General features: G+C 39.7%; 2 protein-coding genes across 2 annotated transcripts; both read left to right on the top strand.

The window, feature by feature from the left end:
• Positions 1 to 3,281: 3,281 nt before the first annotated feature.
• LOC115673448 (uncharacterized) lies at positions 3,282 to 13,191 on the top strand. Its single transcript, XM_030595623.2, has 12 exons — positions 3,282 to 3,448; positions 6,179 to 6,252; positions 6,622 to 6,869; positions 8,881 to 9,366; positions 10,478 to 10,667; positions 10,985 to 11,118; positions 11,216 to 11,328; positions 11,751 to 11,997; positions 12,353 to 12,505; positions 12,634 to 12,713; positions 12,806 to 12,855; positions 12,972 to 13,191. The coding sequence occupies exons 1-12, from the start codon at positions 3,282 to 3,284 to the stop codon at positions 13,106 to 13,108; spliced, it is 2,079 nt and encodes a 692-aa protein (XP_030451483.1). The 3' UTR covers positions 13,109 to 13,191.
• A 3,464-nt stretch (positions 13,192 to 16,655) lies between these two features.
• LOC115676455 (uncharacterized) lies at positions 16,656 to 20,141 on the top strand. The gene is made up of 9 exons (XM_030599384.2): positions 16,656 to 17,080; positions 17,207 to 17,396; positions 17,710 to 17,843; positions 18,154 to 18,266; positions 18,548 to 18,794; positions 19,175 to 19,327; positions 19,460 to 19,539; positions 19,637 to 19,686; positions 19,828 to 20,141. The coding sequence occupies exons 1-9, from the start codon at positions 16,694 to 16,696 to the stop codon at positions 19,962 to 19,964; spliced, it is 1,491 nt and encodes a 496-aa protein (XP_030455244.1). The 5' UTR covers positions 16,656 to 16,693; the 3' UTR covers positions 19,965 to 20,141.
• Positions 20,142 to 20,468: the final 327 nt, after the last annotated feature.

Genomic DNA, 20,468 nt, shown 5'->3' with positions numbered 1-20,468 from the left:
CTTCAAGAAAATAAATTTTAATCCAAATAAGGTCGTGATCCATTGGGATTCCTTTTCTTTTCCTATATACTTTGTTTAACAAACCGATTTACATCCTCCAATCGAATTAAGTCTTGTACACATACTCAAACTTGAGATATATTTTAACAATTCTAATGTAATTTCGCATAGAAATAATAGTACAAATTGGTATCGTGGGTTACTCTATATAAATGTGAACTAGTTGAAGCCAAAAAACATCTCAAGGATCCTTCTCTTCGCATTCATGCTTTAGCCTAAGCAATAACCACACCCCCAAACATGTCTTCATCACTTTATAGCCTTTTGATCATTCTGATGCTTTTTTCAGCTTGTGTTGCTACCGGGAAGAACTTAGATGGCCATTATATTCCGAAGCTGAGCGTATTCCCCCGGACATTTATTCAAGATCCTACATGGGCGGTTCAAGCCTCCGTCTCGTCAAAGGACTTCCAGACTTTCTTTTACAACCAAACCCTCGATCATTTTAATTACAAGCCGGAAAGTTACACTACTTTCAAACAAAGATATGTGATCAATTCCAAATACTGGGGTGGTACAAATGCAAGTGCCCCGATCTTTGCTTATCTCGGTGAAGAAGAACCCATTGACAACGACATAGCCGGTATCGGGTTTCCAATGGATAACGCAGCTCAATTTAGAGCGCTTTTGGTCTATGTAGAGGTAATAAAAATGCCCTATATAATTTGCCTAGTTTTACCTTCATTTTCCGTTATGTTTGGCGTGCATTTTTACATATTCACGCAATTTACAAACGTAAAGTTGAAATCTTGCAGCACTGGTTTTATGGTGAATCAATCCCGTACGGGTTGACGCTCAACAAAGCACTAAGTGACGCTAACACTCGCGGATATTTTAGCTCCGCGCAAGCTCTTGCCGATTACGCAGAAATCCTTATATAACTGAAACTGAAATTGAATGCCAAACATTTTCCGATAATTGTCATTGGAGGATCATATGGGGGAAGTAAGTGAATATATTTTCAGATATCAGCAATATGACTACTGCTATAAATCGAAATTAAAGAAAATAGTCCACTGATTACATTGAAGAGACAATTCTAATGTACGATTCCCATTAATTATAGTAGGATGCAATAAACACATAATCTGCCGACAGTCATTGTTCTTGAACATATCGTGGATAGAGCTTTTCCTAAAGAGCGTTAGTCATATTGACAATGACAATCCATATAAAGTTCGATAGCTTGCCCTGAATGGCATTGAAGAAAGTTCCTACCGTCAGGTCACAAGGAAAAGGTCAACAACATATATTCTACATATCACTTATAAGTAGGTCTTTCAATCTTCAAATATTTGATTTTCAGTGCTAGCTTCATGGTTCCGATTGAAGTGCCCTCATGTGGCGCTCGGAGCTTTGGCATCATCCGCTCCAATTCTCGACTTTCTTGACGTCACGCCTCGGGATACATACTATACAATAGTGGAGTTGAGAATTGTGAATGAAGAGAAAAATAATATTCTATACATTTTCTAGTGAATAGTACACGAGCATATTCATAGGCTTTACATAACGACTATCTAAAGTAACAAATAAATGAAGATATACAGAATCACAGAATATCACAAATATATATCTCTAACATCCCCCCTCAAACTCAAAATGATTTGAAAGATGCCAACTTGAGTTTGGAGAATAGATCCAAAAAACGCCCAGGTGGATGTGTCTTGGTGAAGACATCGGCAGTCTATTCAGTGGAGAAAGTAGATACAAGTCGAACGATGCCACGAAGAACATGATATCGGATGAAATGATAGTCTATTTCAATATACTCGGTGCGTTCATGAAAAATATCATTATGTGCAATTTGAATAGCACTCCGGTTGTCGCAATGAATTACCGTTCCGCTATGATGACGCACTCCCATGTCTTCAAGTAGCCATCGTAACCATAATAACTCCGATGTTATATCAGCAAGAGCTCGATATTCTACTTCTATACTAGAGTGAGCGACAGTGATTTGTTTCTTGCTACGCCACGAGATAAGTGAGTTGCCCAAAAAGAAATAGTAGCCTGTAGTGGAGCGACGATCTTGAGGGTCACCAGCCTAGTTAGCATTAGAATAAAGTTGTCAACTCCAAGGTAGAGTGAGCAGAAAAATAAAGACCATGAAACAACGTAACCTTGACGTAGCGAAGAATTCGAAGAACCGCAACAAAATGAGTCGTACGAGGTGCGGCCATGTACTAACTAACAATATGAACAGCGTAAGCGATGTCAGGACGTGTAACGGTGAGATATATAAGACTACCAACCAACTGTTGATAAAGTGTAGGATTCGGAAGAAGAGTTCCATCCTTGTCATTGAATTTTGCATTCGACTCAATGGGTGTAGAAGAAATCTTGTTATCAGTGAGCCTAGCTCGAGAAATAAGATCAGTGGCATATTTTTCCTGATACAAACAATAACCAGTAGCATCCGACGCAAACTCCAAGCCTAGAAAATAGCTGAGTCACCCAAGATCTTTCATTTCGAATTTTTTACTAAGATACTGCTGGAGTTTGATAATGCTGGTCTGATCATCGCCAGTAATAACCATATCATCCACAGATAAAAGCAGTATAATGTACCCACGATGCGTGCGCCGAACAAAGAGAGCATGGTCATAAGAACTGGATTTAAAAACAAGAGATTCTATAGTTGAGCTAAACTTGGAGTACCATGCACGGGGAGCTTGCTTCAATCCATACAATGCCCAACGTAATCGGCACACTTTATTAGATGAATGAGAGTATCTAGGAGGAGGTACCATATAAACTTCCTCTGTGAGATTGCCATTAAGAAATGCATTTTTAACATCCATTTGAAATAGTAGCCAACGTTTAACAGTGGCAACAGCAAAAAGACTGCGAACAGAAGTAAGACGCGTAATAGGGGCAAAAGTCTCATCATAATCAATGCCATACTCCTAAATAAAGCCTTTTGCTACTATCCGAGCTTTATAGCGGAAACTGTACCATCTGCCTTGGTTTTAATCTTATAGACCCATTTACTACCGACAACAGACTTACCAGGAGGTAATTCAACCAAATCCCATGTGTGAGAGTTTTCCAAGGCTTGCAACTCATTTGCCATTGCTTGCTGCCAAAGAGGATTAGTACTAGTTTCTTTATAGGTGCGAGGTTCGTGAAGAGAAGCAATGGTAGAGTAACAATGATAATCACGAAGATGAGTCGGAGGTTGACTTACTTTGGTGGAACAACGAACAGAAGTAGATGGAATGGCTGAAGACATAGGATCCTCGGTTGGGGCAGACATGTCAGAAGTTGCCGAAGTGGGATCGCCAGATGGGCCTGCATCAAGTGAGAAGAAGACAACTGTGGAGAGGAAGATTCACAAGTTGATGGTAGTACAGGATCTTCCGGGAATAAATCCACTGAAGGATTGGTAAAGAAAGGGACATGAGTAGAAGATTCAAAGGGATGAATGGATGAGAACATCTTATGTTCCCAAAATGAAACATGACGAGACACACAAAGACGGTTAGAAATAGGATCCCAACATGTATATCCCTTGTGTTCAATGCCATACCCAAGAAAGTAACATAAATGAGCACAGGGTTCTAACTTTGTGCGCTCATGTGGAAGGAGGTGCACAAAACAAGCACTACTAAAGACTCTAAGACGACTGTAATAGGGAACCTTGCCATATAAACGCTCACAAGGAGAAATGTTGTCTATGATAGGGGACGAGGTACGATTGATAGTATAACAACAGTGAGACAAGCTTTCCCCCAAAACTTTTCTGGACAAGAGGCAGAGATTAAAAGAGTTTGAGTAACATCCAAGATATGCCTATGTTTACATTCGGCGTGACCATTTTGTTGGGAAGTTCCTGGACATGAACGATGAATAAGAGTACCTTGTTAGGAGAGAAGTCTAAGAAATTCCATGTCTCGATATTTCATGGCATTATCGGTACGAAAAACCTCGATATCTTTAGAAAATTGTATTTTTATCATGGCAACAAAATCACGATAGATACGAGTAACCTCATATCGATTTTTCATAAGATAAAGCCAGGTATAACGAGAATAATCATCAACAAAAATGACAAAATAACGAGAACCTCCCATGGTGGGTGTTGGAGAAGGTCCCCAAATGTCAGAGTGAATTAGATCAAAGGGAGCATGAGAGATAGATTCACTAAGATCAAATGGCAAGGCATGATGTTTTCCTAATTGGCAAGGCAAGCAATGAAAATGTTTATCATCAACAGAGCCTAAATGACCACTTAAAATCAAGGATTTTAATCTAGAAGAGGAAGGATGACCTAAATGAGAATGTCAAGTTTCAAATGACACTCTGGCAGCACAACTAGTAAAAGAGTTGGGAATATTTAAAGAAACGAGCTCAAATAGGCGTCCCACTCTATGGCCAGTTCCAATAGTCTATCCCGTCCGTGGATCCTGCACATGACAACCATAAGGAGAGAAGTGAACATCAAAGCCAAGTTCACATAATTGTCCAACTAAAATTAAATTTAGAGAGAGTTTGGGAACCATAAAGGTATTAGGTAAGGACAATGTGGATGTGGAAATGTGTGATGTATGACTGACTTGCATTAGAGAATTATCGGCTGTATGGATAGTAGGTGCATGTGAAGGGAAGGATTTTGACGTAAACAAATTAGAATTTGATGTCATATGATTGCAGCAAGCGGAATCAAAATACCACGAATTAGAGTTACCTGAAGCGACAGACATAGCAGGAGAAATATAGGAGCTAAAAGTACCAGATTCTTGAAGAATGGAATGGAAATCCTCCAGTGAGAAACTGATCGACAATCCATTGGAAGAAGTATCTACAGCAGCAGCAATGGTAGATGGATGTGCATATGAACCTCGGCTTCGGAGTTGATTGATTGGCCCAATAGGTTGCTTATATCATAATCAATAACAATGGGATGCCATATGACCACGTCGGTGACAATGCTTACAAAATTTATCCATCATATGCACTTTACCGTGTTAAACATAGTAGGTTGGACAATAAATGTTAAGAAAACAGTACCTGGAGAGCAGATATGGAAAAAATAAGCCCAAAAATGAACTCAGCACGCTGAAAAACCTTGAGAACCGGTCACAAATCACCAAGAACTGGTCAGAAAACGATCAAACCGATTAAAAATACGACGGAAACGGTCCGACCGATCCGATCTGAAACGGTCAACGGTCCGGTCTGACCTGGTCAATGGTCCGGTCTGAGGTGATGTGGCGTTGACGTGTTAGATGCCGTCAGCATAGCAGAGACACATGGCGCGTGTAGGTGCGTGTTGCTACAGTGGCGCGTGGATCTCACGCGCAGATCCTTTGGATGGCACGTGAGGGTGCGTCCGGCGATTTTTGGCGGCGAAACTTCACGGGCTGGCTCGGCGGAGGACGGTGAGTCTTGGGTTTGTGTTTGCTTTCCGAAACACGCGGCGGAAGACATCCAAATCACAACGGAATTGTGGCAGGTTTCCCGGGTCCGAGATGCGACGGCGCGTGGAGGCGCATGTGGTGGCGTTCGGCGTCCGTTGGCGACAAAATTTCAGTATTTCGCTCGTCTGAGGCTGGTAAGTCTAATGGTGGTGACAATTTTTCTAAATGAGTGACAAAATTATGTCAAACAGTGACTAAAAGCTTCATTCTCGATGAAGAATCGGTAGTGACGCGGTCAGCTGGCGTCGTGACGGCCACCGTGTAGCAGACTCGATGGGCGCACCTCAGATAACATTAGCTCTGATACCAAGTTGAGAATTGTGAATGAAGAGAAAAATAACATTCTATACATTTTCTAGTGAATAGTACACGAGCTTATTTATAGGCTTTACATAACGACTATCTAAAGTAACAAATAAATGAAGATATACAGAATCACAGAATATCACAAATATATATCTCTAACAAGTGGCAAAAGATTTTTTGGTAATCTTAATTTGCTCGATTTATACCTTTTTCCTTTAGCATGCATTTTCTGCAATTGAATCGATCACTTGAATAATTGTTTGGGTAATTTTTCAGGAAACTAGTTTTTCTTGCCACCAAACCATAAGAAGATCCTGGGAGGAAATTGATAGAGTTGCTTCTAAGCTTCATGGTCTTGCGAAATTGAGCAAAACTTTTAAAACTTGCAGGTGCATGGATAATGGAATTGGGATCGTGCATCATATTGTATTTTGGAGATTTTTCAGTGTGTTCTGTAGTACAAGTAACTCTTAGAAAATAAAAAGTTGTTAGATATATCTAATTGAAAATTTATAGCATACACTAAGGGTGAAAAAAACCTTTGCACAGGCGGTTTATCCATTCTTGATTTTAGAATTCCAGCTATCAACTCCTTCACTTACCATCAAATTTAGGGCGGATAAGACTGTTTGTGAAAACCTTTTTTTATACTGACAGTTTATTCCATAATAGCATGAACTTTCGCTAAACAAAGGGAATGCGTCTAACATGATATAATGTTTCAAGCTCTGATATTGGTTTTAAAAAATATTAAAGGATATGCTTTATAGACTAATATACATCTAATTATGCATATCTTTATCTTTTGTTAGACCATTGGAAAGTTCTTCAGAGCTCAAGTACCACTTGCAATCGGTCTACGCGGATGCTGCTCAGTACAATGATCCAATCAAACGTCCGGTGGAAGCGATATGCAATGCCATTGATGGAGCTTCTCCAAGAAATGACACTCTCAGGAAGATTTTCGCAGGCCTCGTCGCATCCGACGGAAATTTGACGTGCTACGTCAATCCACCTTCTCCAGGTCCATCTCAACCTTCTCCGGGTCCATCTCAAACTGATTTGGGTTGGGATTGGCAGGTACACACCATAATGGAATATCATGAACGGATTTTAGTTTACTACTATCAGTTGAAATTGACTCGAATTTTGGGGAAAATTACTAAAATAGTCCTAAATCAATTACAATTGTGCCAATTCAATTCTAAACTTTTTTTTTGTACCAATTCAGTCCATCCAACCAATTTTGACCAGCCGGTGCTAATGTGGACACCGGCAGTCTGGCCACCACTGATGTGACAATTTGTAAATATTTTTAATAATTTTTTCGAATTTTTTTAAATTTTTTCCTCTTTTTTTTCTTTTTTTTCCCTTTTTTTTCCTCCTTTCATCTTTAACCTCTAGCCGGTCGACGAACTGTGAGGTCGGCCTCGCCGTCCTTGCCTAGCAACGTCGCAACAGCGAGGTCAGCCTCGCCCAAACCCGCCAAAGGCTAGGGCTGGCGAGGTCGGTCTCGCCGGCAGTTGGCAAGGCCGACCTCGCCAGCGACTTTGCTGGGTGAGGACGAGCCTCGTTGGCAACTGGCGAGGCCGACCTTGCCATTGCGACGTTGCTGGGCGAGGATGAGACCTCGCCAGATCTGTCATGGCTCGTCCTTGCCAGTGGCCGACGGGGCCGACCTTGCTGGCCCCAGCCTCTGGCCAATCTGGGCCAGGCCGACCTCGCTGTTGCGACGTTGCTGGGCTAGGATGAGACCTCGCCAAATCTGACAATGCGGAGTATCTTCTTAATTACTTAAACAGCAATATATGAACCGGAATTACACGATTTTCTGATGGAGAAAATATTTTTTTAACAACTCAATATTGTGAGTGTCACGCCCCGAACCCCGCGAGCAAACGGCTTAATCATGTGGTTCCAAACTAGATATTTTGAATAAATTGCCAAGATATCTAGTGAATCAGTATGTAAATAAGAAAATCAATGTCCATTCAAATCATCGAAAAGTCAGAAAAATATTTTAAACTGACTAAAAGCGACTAAGAGTGTCCATAGTTACCGGCGGCTAAGAGTGACTCAACTTTGTAAATTTCCAACATACCACTCATTCGATACATAATTTCAAAGCGCATCAGTCTTCATTAACAACCAAAGTGGCGATACATGCTTCATCGTCACTCTAAATAATCGACAAAAGAATAATTTTTTTGTAATCTAATCCTAATGGAATCATTTACCAAAAACTATGGACACGGAAAATACAATTCATGCCTTCCGCTACTACCCTGTTAGTAATCCGACTAGAATTTCAACCTGTGACATTTATTGCATTCATTTCCTTCATACTATTTATTAATGCAGGAATATTTGGATGTCACACCTAGGCTGGCAAGGGCCGCCCTTGCCGAATTGGGCAATCGGCCATAGCCTAGCCAGCCGCGGGCAAGGCCGCCTTCGCCCGCAACTGGCATTTTCATAGCGAGGCTGGTCTCGCCTGCAACTCCCAGGCCTCACCTAGATCTAGGCAAGGTCAAGCGAGGGCCACAACCCTCGCCAGCTACTGTGGGGCAAAAAAAAAAAGAAGGAAGAAAAGAAAAGAAACAAGGAAAAAGAAAAAAGAAAAAGCAAAGAGAAAATAAAAAAATTAATAATTTCAAAAAAGATAAAATATTATTAAAATTTATCCACGTCAGCATTGCCTGGACTGCCAACGTCGACTGGCGTCCACGTCAGCACCGGCCGGCCAAAATGAGCCGGATGGACCGAATTGGCACAGATACAAAAAGTTTAGGACTGAATTGATACAAATGCAATTGATTTAGAGCTTTTATGGTAATTTTCTTGTTCAGCAACCTATATATATAAAAAGAAAGATATCCACAGTCCAGCCAAGAAGCTATGTCTTTGGTGCGGCAATCCTGGATAGCTTTTCTCCAACAGGAAAGAAATCGTTACGTGAATTAGTGTGGCCGTCAATAAAAGAAATTTTCATCCAAATAAGAAAGTGATCCATTCGGATTTCGCATAGAAAGTAATAGTACAAACTGGCATCGTGGGTTGCTCTATATAAAGGTCAACGAAGGTGAAATAGTTGACGCACGCCAAAAAACATCGCGAAGATCCTCCTCTTCACATACATGCTTTAGCCTGTGCAATAACCAGACACCCTAACATGTTTTCATCACATTATAGCCTTTTGATCATTCTGATACTTTTCTCAGCTTGTGTTGCTACTGGGAAGAACTTAGATGGTTACTATATTCCGAAGCTGAGCGGACTCCGTCGAACATTTATTCAAGATCCTACACGGGCGATGCAGGCTTCCATCTTGTCAAAGGACTTCCAGACTTTCTTTTACAACCAAACCCTCGATCATTTCAATTACAGGCCCGAAAGTTACACTCTTTTCAAACAAAGATATGTGATCAATTTCAAATACTGGGATGGCGCGAATACAAGCACCCCGATCTTCGTTTATCTTGGTGCAGAACTACCCATTGACGACGACATGGGTGATGGAAGAGGGTTCCTGACAGATAATGCGGCTCAGTTTAGAGCGCTTTTGGTCTATATAGAGGTAATAAAAATGACACATATTATTTGACTGGTTGTATGTTCTTTTTCCCGGAAAAAGTGTCAAAAAAGTCTTAAACCTATTGCATTGATACCAATTTAGTCATAAACCTTTTTTTAATGCCAATTCAGTCCTAAATCTTTTGTATTTGTGTCAATTCAGTCCTTCTTGCTAATTTTGATTGGATTTTGTTGACATGGACGCCGGCTGACTGACATGGCACCGCTAGCGATGATGTGAACAACTTTTAAAATGTTTTAATATTTTTCAAATATTTTAGTTTTTATAAAAAATTATTTTCTTTTTCTTTTCTTTTTTCTTTCTTTTTCTTTTTTTTTCTTTCCCTTTCTTCTTCCTCTAGCCGGTCGCCGGTCTAGCAACCAGCTAGAGGCCAAGGCCGGCAAGGGACCTTGCTCACCTCTGGTGAGCCCCACCAGCCACTGGCAAGGGTCGAGCGACGGCAAGCCTCACCCTCGCTAGTGGCCGCAAGGTCTCTACCTCTAGCGAGGGCGGCCTTGTGCTGGGCTGGAGGGGCTAGCCCTCGTCGAATCTGGCGAAGGTCGAGCCTAGTCAGCCATAGGTGAGGCTCGACCTCGCCAAATCCGGCGAGATCGTGCCTCGCTTAGCCGCTGGCAAGGGCTCGAGCCTTTGCTAGTGGCCGCGAGGTCGCGGGTGAGCCTCCCCAGTGGCTGAGCGAGGCTCGCCATCGCCATCGCTGGTGAGGTCGAGCCTTGCTAAGGGCCAACATGGCTCGTCAGCCTGGCCTCCAGCCGATTGCCAGCCAGATCGGCGACCGACTGGAGGAAGAAAAAAGGGAAAGGAAAAAAAAAAGAAAAGAAAAAATTTTAAAAAAATTCCAAAAATATTAAAATATTATTAAAAGTTATCAACGTCATCACAGGCGGTGCCACAGAAGCCTACAAAAATTAGCCGAAAGGACTGAATTGGCACAAAAATAAAAAGTTTAGGACTGAATTGACACAAAAAAAAAGGTTTATGACTAAATTGGCATTAATGCAATAGATTTATGACTTTTCTGACACTTTTTCCTTTTTTTCCCTTACGTTTGGCATGCATTTACGCATTTTACGAATGTAAAGTTGACATCTTGCAGCATCGGTTTTATGGTGAATCAATCCCGTATGGGTTGACACTCGACAAAGCACTAAATGACCCCAATACTCGCGGATATTTCAGCTCGGCGCAAGCTCTTGCCGATTACGCGGAAATCATTGTATACCTGAAACAAAAATTGAATGCCAAACATTCTCCGGTAATTGTCATTGGAGGATCATATGGTGGAGGTAAGTGAATATATTTTCACATAGCAGCAATATGACTACCGCTATAAATCGAAATTGAAGAAAATAGCCCGCAGCTTGCATTGAAGAGGACAATTTTAATCTGCCCAAGGTCATTGTTCTTGAACATTTCATGGATAGAGTTTTTCCTAGAGAGCGCTAGTCTTATTGACAACGACAATTCCTATAAAGTCCGATAGCTTGCCCTGAATGGCATCGAAGAAAGTTCCTACGTCCGGTTAAGAGGAAACCATCGACGGCATGTATTCTACATATCACTTATAAGTAGGTCTTTCAATCTTAATATATTTAATTTTCAGTGCTAGCTTCGTGGTTTAGATTGAAGTACCCTCATGTGGCACTCGGAGCTTTGGCATCATCCGCTCCAATTCTCTACTTTTACGACCTCACACCTCATGACCCATACGCTTCAGTAGTCGCAAAAGATTTTTTGGTAATCTTAATTTGCTTAATTTATATCTTTTTTCCTTGAGCATGCATTTTCTATAATCAAATCAATCACTTGACTAATTGTTCGGGTAATTTTTCAGGAAGCTAGTTTTTCTTGCCTCCAAACCATAAGACAATCCTGGGACGAAATCGATAGAGTTGCTTCTGAGCCTCATGGTCTCACGAAATTGAGCAAAACTTTCAAAACTTGCAGGTGCGTGGATGATGGAATTGAGATCATGCATCATTTTGTATTTTGGAGACTTTTCAGTATGTTCTGTAGTATAAGTAATTCTTAGAAAATAAAAAGTTGTTAGATATATCTAATAGAAAATTTATAGCATACACCAACGGTGAAAAGAACCTTTACACAAGCTGTTTATCCATTCTTGATTGGAGAGTTTCAGCTATCAACTCCCTCACTTACCTCCAAATTTAGGGCGGATAAGACGTTTGTGAAAACCTTTTTTTACACTGACGATTTATTCCATAATAGCATGAACTTTCACTAAACAAAGTGAATGTTTCTAATATGAGATAATGGTTTCAAGCTCCGATATAAGTTTAAAAGTAGAAAAGATATGTTTTATAGACGAATTTACAATTCATAATGCATATCTTTGTCTCTTTTTTTAGCCCATTGCAAAGTTCTTCAGAGCTCAAGAACCACTTGGTAGGGATCTACGCTGGTGCTGCTCAGTACAATGATCCATTCAGACGTCCGGTGGAAGCGATATGCAATTCCATTGATGGAGCTTCTCCAAAAAATGACATTCTCAAGAAGATTTTCGCAGGCCTCGTCGCATCCAATGGAAATTTGACATGCTACGTGAATCCACCTTCTCCACCTCCATCTCAAACTGATTTGGGTTGGCATTGGCAGGTACACACCATAGACCGATATCATGAACGGATTTTAGTTTACTACTATCAGTTGAAATTGACTTGGATTGATTATGAAAAAACAAAGCTAATTTTAAACTCGACTGATGAACGAATAACTCCAAGATTCAGCATAATATGCATCTTATATTTCTGAGCAAAGTCTATGTAGTCTAATGGTCGAGCAGGAGTAGCTCAATAATAGTATGATTCATTTAAGTCCTAATTGGCTACACCTAATAGTGATGTGCTTAGTAGATTGATAGTCAAGAACACAAGTTCCAACTTTTTCGCCATAATTATCAACCTTCGAGTTTTGAATTGTACTAACAAAATGGAGGTTTTTTGCTCTGCAGACATGTAGCGAGATGGTGGCTCGTTATGACATCATCAACAATACTATGTTTCAATCATTTCCCTTCGACCTAAATGAGTTCGTGAATGACTGCAAGAGAAGATTTGGCGTCGCACCTCGGCCACATTGGGCCACTACTTATTACGGTGGTCATGTACAGTCACAAAAATAAAATCATATATATAGGATACTTCTTTAATTTTCATAATATATATAACATTCTTTATGAGCAAATAACATATGACACTCTTCAGTTACTTCATTGACTCTGGAAAATTGCAGGACATAAAACTTGTTTTGCATAGGTTCGCTAGCAACATTATTTTCTCCAATGGGCTTCAAGATCCTTACAGCAGCGGCGGGTAAGTGTAGAATCAAAACCTATAGATTTCTATGAAAGTATCACTGAATTGGATAAGATTTCAAAATCATTCTTATATGTCATCAATTATAGGGTCTTGAAGAATATTTCGGATACTGTCATCGCCGTCTACACAGCTAAAGGTATCCGTCGACTTGATTCTTGTCGAACCAAAGAAATGGAATGGATTATCTTTCCATCTTCGGATTTTGATTGGATTGCTGAAATTAATGATGTAAAATTAATTTCTTACATGTAGGTTCTCATTGTTTGGACATACTTGCAACTACCGAAAAAGATCCTATCTGGTTGGTCAAGCAACGGAAAAATGAGGTTGAGATTATAAGAAAATGGATTGCCACATATTATGCCGATCTTCGTGCTTTTGGAAAATAATTAATATACATCACATGGGAATGTCATTACATTAAATAATGCTAATAGTGTTGAGAATAAAGACCAGAGTTGTGTGCCCCGTCTATGTTCTTGTGAGAAGGGTCATTGAACATAAAGAAAAACTAAAAACATTAGTACACTGATGTGAACTGAAAATACTCATAATGTCGGGAAATGTGTTCGATATATTATTGTAACTTACCGTGTGTAAACACGTTTTACATGTTTCTTGTGTAAACTAATTAATTTATATTAGTAAACAGGTTAATATACATTGACACTGAATACTACAGGTTAATATACATTGACACTGAATACTATAACACATTCAATAATCGCGTTAATCGTGTTGTGTAATCTGCTTTATCCAGCGTGTCGTATTTGTGTCGAGGCAGATGTGTCTTGTTGCTTGGGTTAGCCATATTCGTGCTATACTGTTGTTTCGACATGACATTATTAGCACAACAATGACACAAATTGGCAGACCCGCTTGAAACAACACCACATTTATAGGTTATTACTAGATCTAATCATGAGTCACTGGCTTTATCAGGTCAAACCAGGCTTGCCCGAGCCAAGAAGGCTTGAAACCCAAATTGGGCGGGCCTGACAAGCAATTTTTTTTTTAGCTCGAATCCTTCCGCATAGGCCCACTTGGGCGTGTCTAGGCTGGATGATTATATGAAAAAGGACTTTTGGGGCTGTTTCACGATCCGACCCACTAAACTTCAAATTTTTTGTTACTTTCCTTCCTTTGTCTATTTTCTTGATCTTTATAACCAATAATGTTTGATATATTAAATCTCAATTTGTTTTCCGACGTTCAATCATTTTCTGTCCACTAACACCGTCCGCTGGAATTTAGAGTTGGGGCAAGATGTGGTTTGAAATATATATCCAGTTAAATTTCTTTTATAGGGAAAAAGGCACAATCAATTCACGCTGAGTACCTAGGAAGTGGAAAAAGATAGTTAATTATTCCTTGCTTCTTGGGTTTTCAATAAAGTCGTATGCGAGGTCAATTTCCATGAACAATTCTCACGTGAGAACCCACACTTTTCTAGCTATGAAATCCAACCGTCTGCCTAATTAGCGAACCCCTAGGATTTATCGGCTAATCCAATATATTATTTATTAGCTAACATTCGCTTATATGTAGCTAAATCATGACGCCAAATCATTTCCATAAAAAAAACCCTTAACATAAAATATATATCTTCAATCCAGGATTAGGATTTGTGTGCATCTATAACTCGGTGGGATATGAAGAGGAGCACATTCCAACGCTCTATCATCTCAATATCTATCTCTTGGCTAAATCTGTCTTATTTCTACTAACAAAGACATTTTTAGTGACTTTAGGAGCACGGCATTATTATCCATGCAAGCCCATTTCTACATGAAAAATATCATCATTTTGAATGAAGATAAGAGAATTTATACTTCGAGTTACACCTAATCATTCATTAATTTCCATCCTAAGGTATCAAACCTTTGGTAGTTGGTCCTAGATATGACAATGGGGTGGCAACTTGGCAGGCCTAATTTGGCCTAAGCATAGCTCGCTCGGACCGAAAAATAAGTAAGCAATATGGATCTATCTCATAAAAAAAAATTCATACTTCAAAAGCTTTAGAACTGTAATTAATGGGTATATGTGACCACTTCCATTGGCTGTGTGGCCTTTAAAATGGAGAGTGTCTATTCAGTGTGACCGTAAGATACCCTTAGCAATTGATCTTGAACAAATGAGTTAAAATTGAGCTCTTTCCAAATTCACAAGAACATATTATTAATTTGGTTTTGCTCTGTTAAGCCCATTCCAATCTATATTTTAAATTTTAAGCAGCCGATTTATCACTCCACCTATTAAATTGAGTTAAAATATGGGTTCGTGACCCATTTTACCACCTCTAATTTGTGATCAATTTAGAGTGGATGTTAACTTATAAGTTACTCAACAAACCCTCCACCAATCAATGTGGGTCTTTTGGAATGCTGCATGCATGCATACAAACATACATACATATGTACATACTAGGAGTGTGCAAAGGAACCGGAAATCGCTCGGACCGCCCGAAACCGGACTGGACCGGCCCGGAACTGGCGGTTCCCATGAGGACCGGTCCGATTCCCGGTTCTAGTAAACTAGAACCGGTGAGTACCGATCCAGCTCCCGGTTCTAGGCGTGGAATCGCCCACCCGCCTACCCGGACTGGACAGCTAATAAATACATATACATATACATATACATATATATATATATATAATTTTTAAGAAAAATTTCAACAAAAAAAAAAAAGAAAACATTTTTAAAAAAATGAAAACCATAAAATCCCTAATTTAAAACTCGACTCTCAACTCCCATCAACTTACTGCAGCACCTCTAGCCATTCATCACCTCCTTCTCTCACTCTCGATCACCTCCAATTGCGTAAAACTTTGTGGGACCGGTTCTATGAATCCACCCAGGAACCAGACCGCTGGTCCGATCCGGTTCCCGGGTGGGTCCATGGAACCAACGAGCAGTTCTTAGTTCTAATTTCTCAGAACCGGTCCTTAGTGGGCGGTTCCTGGTTCCATGTTGGGAACCGCCCGCCCAGATCATGCTCACCCCGAGTATATACATCTAGTAATTACACCAAAATGTTCATCTACTAGATTTGAAGGAAGTATGCGATTTTTTTTCTTTTTGGTCAAGAAAGGTAGTAGGTGGTTTGGAAATAAAATAATGAGGATTCATCTAGAAAATGTTGACCCTTCAGTGTGATTTTCTTCGGCATCAATTTTTTTAATTACTATGCTCTCCATGGTCTACCATCAAAGTTTCAAAGTTCAATTTTTATCTAGAATATATACGTCGATGCGGATTCTCTTCTTAATTACTCAAACAGCGATATATGAACCGGAATTACACGATTTTCTGCTGAAGAAAATATTTTTTTTTTAGCTACTCAATATTGTGAGACTAGAAAGTTTGAAAAGGTTAGGTAATCAATTACACAAGTCTGACCTAACACATAAATTATGAAGAGCATTTGAATGTCAGCATGGGCACCGTTTTAAAAATAATCATGGAACGACTAAAAAGAAGAAAGTTCTGCGTAAGACCCAAGGAAAATGAAAGTTCTTCACAAATGACAAAGCGTATATTGGCAAAACGAATCTGACACCTCCCTCGTGTTTTTCCTAAGCTCAATTCGTGGAAATTGCGGAAGTCAATTGTTATTATCCCGTTTAGTTCATAATCTAGAATTTGAATCCACAATAAATTTTCTTATTTAAATTCATAATCTAGTATTTGAAATAGGGATGCATCAAACTGTAGCCAATTAATCATATGCCGGGTCATGCTTTACTTATCTTGAGCTAGTCCTTCTTATCAAGAGGTTCTTGAATAATTAATAAATTGTACAATTTAGCCAGAAGATGTCTAAAGAACACAGACATATAATAAGTGCTCAATTCACTTCAAACCATGGCCCAGGACGGCAGATGCCTATATATATGCTTATGAAGGTGTCTCATTTCATTGTCCTACTAGAGCTCTTCATAAACATACTTCTTGTCCACACTACACACATCATGACTCTTTCTAGGCTTTCTCTGATCATCTCCTTCATTTTATCCACAGCTTCAATTTCTGGGCAGAAACTTGACCCTCCAACGCTGAGTCTACACCGTGAAGACATCCTCCAAGATCCCGAACGTGCAGTTTCGGCATCCATAACAAATGATTTCGAAACCCTCTTTTTCAACCAAACGCTCGATCATTTCGACTATAGACCTGAGAGCTACACTATCTTCCAACAAAGATACTTGATTGACTCCAAATACTGGGGCGGTGCAAATTCTGATGCGCCGATCTTCGTTTACCTCGGTAATGAAGCGCCAATCGATGGAGCCCCGACTATTGTCGGGTTTCTAAGAGACAACGCAGCTCAATTTAAAGCTTTATTAGTTTATATTGAGGTAGCACATTTGACTTCTGCCATTTTATTTTTTTTTTGGGTCCGTGCATGAATGTTCCTTTTGTCTAATTTAAGCTTCTAATTACGTAAATAAAACTTCTTTTCTTGTGGAATTTTTTCGTGTCAGCATCGGTATTTTGGTGAGTCAATTCCACTTGGGATGAGCTTCGAAGAAGCTCTCAATGATGCAAATGTTCGTGGGTATTTTAGCTCGGCCCAAGCTTTGGCCGATTATGCAGCTATTATCATACACGTGAAGCAGAACTTGAAAGCCAGAAGTTCTCCAGTTATTGTCGTGGGAGGATCATATGGAGGAAGTAAGTGCAATGGGCAAAATAGTCTATCTATATTGGTGAACATAAACCGTGGAGTATTTGATTTTTTTACGGTCTGAGCCACATATTAATTAAAATATGAAAAAGTTGATTCTGATTCCAAACTTATCATATGTGTGTGGTAGAAAGAAATAACAGAGTATGTGAAAAACCAATGGTATAAATCTTATGTGAAAATGATGAGCTGTCACCGCCCTTCATTTTCAACTAAATAGTAATTTCTATTTTATGTGAAAAAAATATATCATCTTGTTTTCTTAAATCATCAAATTCTTATAGCTAATGCAAATTTCAGTGCTAGCTTTGTGGTTCCGCCTGAGGTATCCACATGTGGCTCTCGGAGCGCTAGCCTCATCAGCTCCCATATTGTACTTTGACGATATTACCCCGCAAGATGCATACTATTCAGTGGTCACCAAGGATTTCAAGGTAACAGCACTTGTAATTTCTCTTCCTTCTTTTTCCTAATCATGGGGCGTCTGAAACTTGTCGAGCATCCAAAGAACATCTATTGGTTGACGTAATATCCCTATCTTCCATCTCACGCACAGAAGGTAAGTACACGAGTACACATATTCATGCCCATAGGATATGGCATCAAGAGAACTCAATGGTATGGTTATGTAACCATACCTTAAATGAGAAAGACATAGAAACTTACCACCCAAGTAACCTTTGGAGTCTTTATATCTACTGTTTCTTTTTATAGCTTGTGTTGAACCTTGTTCATTTTGCACAGGACACTAGTGAGACTTGCTACCAAACTATAGGAAACTCATGGTCAGAGATCGATAGGGTTGCTGATGAGCCTAATGGCCTTTCAAACTTAAGCAAGATGTTCAAGACTTGCAAGTATGTTGTCTGAGGCTTCATCTATTATATGTCTCAATCCCCAAATGAGTCAAATGCAATGGAGTATAGCCATCCAATTTCTCAATTTTAGGGGGTTGAATTGACTCAACTTTAACTTTTGAGATCATGAACTTAACCCGTGCACACTCTACAGTTCGGTGTCATATTTCACGATCTTCAAGGGTAAATTGAGTCTTAAGAACATCTGTGAATTTTAATTTACTAAAGTGATTCGATCAATAATGGACTAACTACTGTTTTTTTTTTCGCGGATGTGTTAGGCCTTTAGAGAGTGGGAAAGAGCTGAAGAACTACTTGAAATCGTTGTACACGATAACGGCCCAAGGAGATCATCCACCTACATATCCCGTGACAGTGATATGTAAGGGCATCGACGGAGCAAACACTACTGAACATGGCATTCTTGGCAAAATATTTGCGGGCGTTGTTGCCTATAACGTAAACTCCACATGCTACGTCAATCCTCCCGCTAATATGTCTCAAACTGACTTGGGTTGGAGGTGGCAGGTACAATACTCTAAATTATCATATTTAAGCATTCGAGGAGGCCCGATGGGTCTTCGGTTATTTAGGCGCGTTTGGATAATGCATTTCGGTCTCACGGGTTGATTCGGACTTGGCAGAGCTAACTTTGCTTCAAGGTAGATAGGGTTAGGAAAACTTTTCCCTTTTCGAGTCCGAATGATCAACCATTTCGGTGGACTTGGGCAATGGCCTTTTGTCATAATGCAGGGATCATCAGGTCTATCTTCAGACCGATCCTAGCGCGCCCATTGATCGGATCTACTTTAATTGCACTATTCCATTCTTGAAAATTTCCTCTTACAATTGTGTAGCGTCTAAGAAAACTTGCGTTTGTATCGAACTAAAAGGGAGATTGCTTGCAGAGATGCAGCGAATTGGTAATCCCCATAGGCATCACAAACAACTCCATGTTCCCACCAGAACCTTTTGTCTTGAGCAGCTTCGTTGATGGATGCAACAACTCATTCGGTGTCGCACCTCGCCCACATTGGATCACTACCTACTATGGCGGTCATGTATGATTTCCGGTGGCTCTTAGAAATATATGTTTGGCTCTTATTTCTATTAGTAAATTAAATTGGTTTCTACACATAAATTTAAAGTAAACCTTACCATCGTCGTCCTTTGCCTTTTTTTCGTTTTTGCAGGATGTAGAGCTAGTTCTTCGTAGGTTCGGTAGCAACATTATTTTCTCAAATGGACTTCGAGATCCTTGGAGTAGTGCAAGGTATCAATAATTATATGCTTCTTTCCATACATCCAAAGAATAAAAATTTTACCTTTCTTAATCATGCTTGACAATTTCTTCTCTTTTTCAATCTTAGGGTCTTGAAAAACATCTCGGACAGTATCGTAGCTATCTATACAGAGAAAGGTATATAACCAGGTGATGTATTTGTTGTTTGGGACTTTATCTCGCATACCCGTGAATCACACAAGAGAAGAACAATGTTGATGCATGTAAAACAAAATCAGAGGATCTTGAATTTTTAATATGTGACTATATGCTTTGCAGGTTCCCACTGTTTGGATTTATTTGCAGGGAAGCAAACCGATCCAGACTGGTTGGTCATGCAGCGAAAAGCTGAAGTTGAGATTATAAAAGGGTGGATAGCCAAATATTATGCCGATCTTCTTGCTTTCAAAAAATGATACGATGAATTGCTGTTGCCAAAAATATGGATAAATAATTGATTCAGGAAGGCCGTTTCAATAACAGATCAGAAAGAATAAGGCCTTATGTATCTGGCCATAATGTTATCCTTGTATTTCTTTGGTTCCCCTGGAGCGAGCTCTTAATCAGCTCTTAATCAAGATAAGCAAAATGACTCTCGCTCAATTTTATGTTTGTGTCGTGCAATTCACAACATGCTTCCAATTAATTGCTGGACTCCCCGATGAAGCATTTGAAACTGCTGATCTTTTTCATTGATTAAGCATGGATTTTCAGTTTGTCGGTTTTCATATTCTGTGGCATGGGTTTATGTACCCACATTCACTAGAAGAGCCCAGGATTAGTTCGATTTCCCCTCCCCGTGGCAATACCTCCTGCCGTACCCATCACTATTCTCATGTGATGAAAAAATTGAGGATTGGTATAATTAAGACTAGTTGGGATGATCAAAAGTTTGATCACAGCACTAGATATAAATTAGC

Source organism: Syzygium oleosum, unplaced genomic scaffold (assembly GCF_021117445.2).
Source record: "Syzygium oleosum isolate NSW1041296 unplaced genomic scaffold, Sole_v2.1 Sole_v2.07, whole genome shotgun sequence".
NCBI classification, from domain to species: domain Eukaryota; kingdom Viridiplantae; phylum Streptophyta; class Magnoliopsida; order Myrtales; family Myrtaceae; genus Syzygium; species Syzygium oleosum.
This window is presented reverse-complemented; position numbering and strand designations above follow the sequence as displayed.

Excerpts from the sequence above, each read along its gene's own strand:
- LOC115673448 (XM_030595623.2), top strand. The coding sequence starts at position 3,282 with ATGGCTGAAGACATAGGATCCTCGGTTGGGGCAGACATGTCAGAAGTT. Across the intron at positions 9,367-10,477 it reads CGCTTTTGGTCTATATAGAG|CATCGGTTTTATGGTGAATC; the intron begins GTAATAAAAATG and ends GACATCTTGCAG. Across the intron at positions 12,856-12,971 it reads CGCCGTCTACACAGCTAAAG|GTTCTCATTGTTTGGACATA; the intron begins GTATCCGTCGAC and ends TCTTACATGTAG.
- LOC115676455 (XM_030599384.2), top strand. The coding sequence starts at position 16,694 with ATGACTCTTTCTAGGCTTTCTCTGATCATCTCCTTCATTTTATCCACA. Across the intron at positions 17,081-17,206 it reads CTTTATTAGTTTATATTGAG|CATCGGTATTTTGGTGAGTC; the intron begins GTAGCACATTTG and ends TTTTCGTGTCAG. Across the intron at positions 19,687-19,827 it reads AGCTATCTATACAGAGAAAG|GTTCCCACTGTTTGGATTTA; the intron begins GTATATAACCAG and ends TATGCTTTGCAG.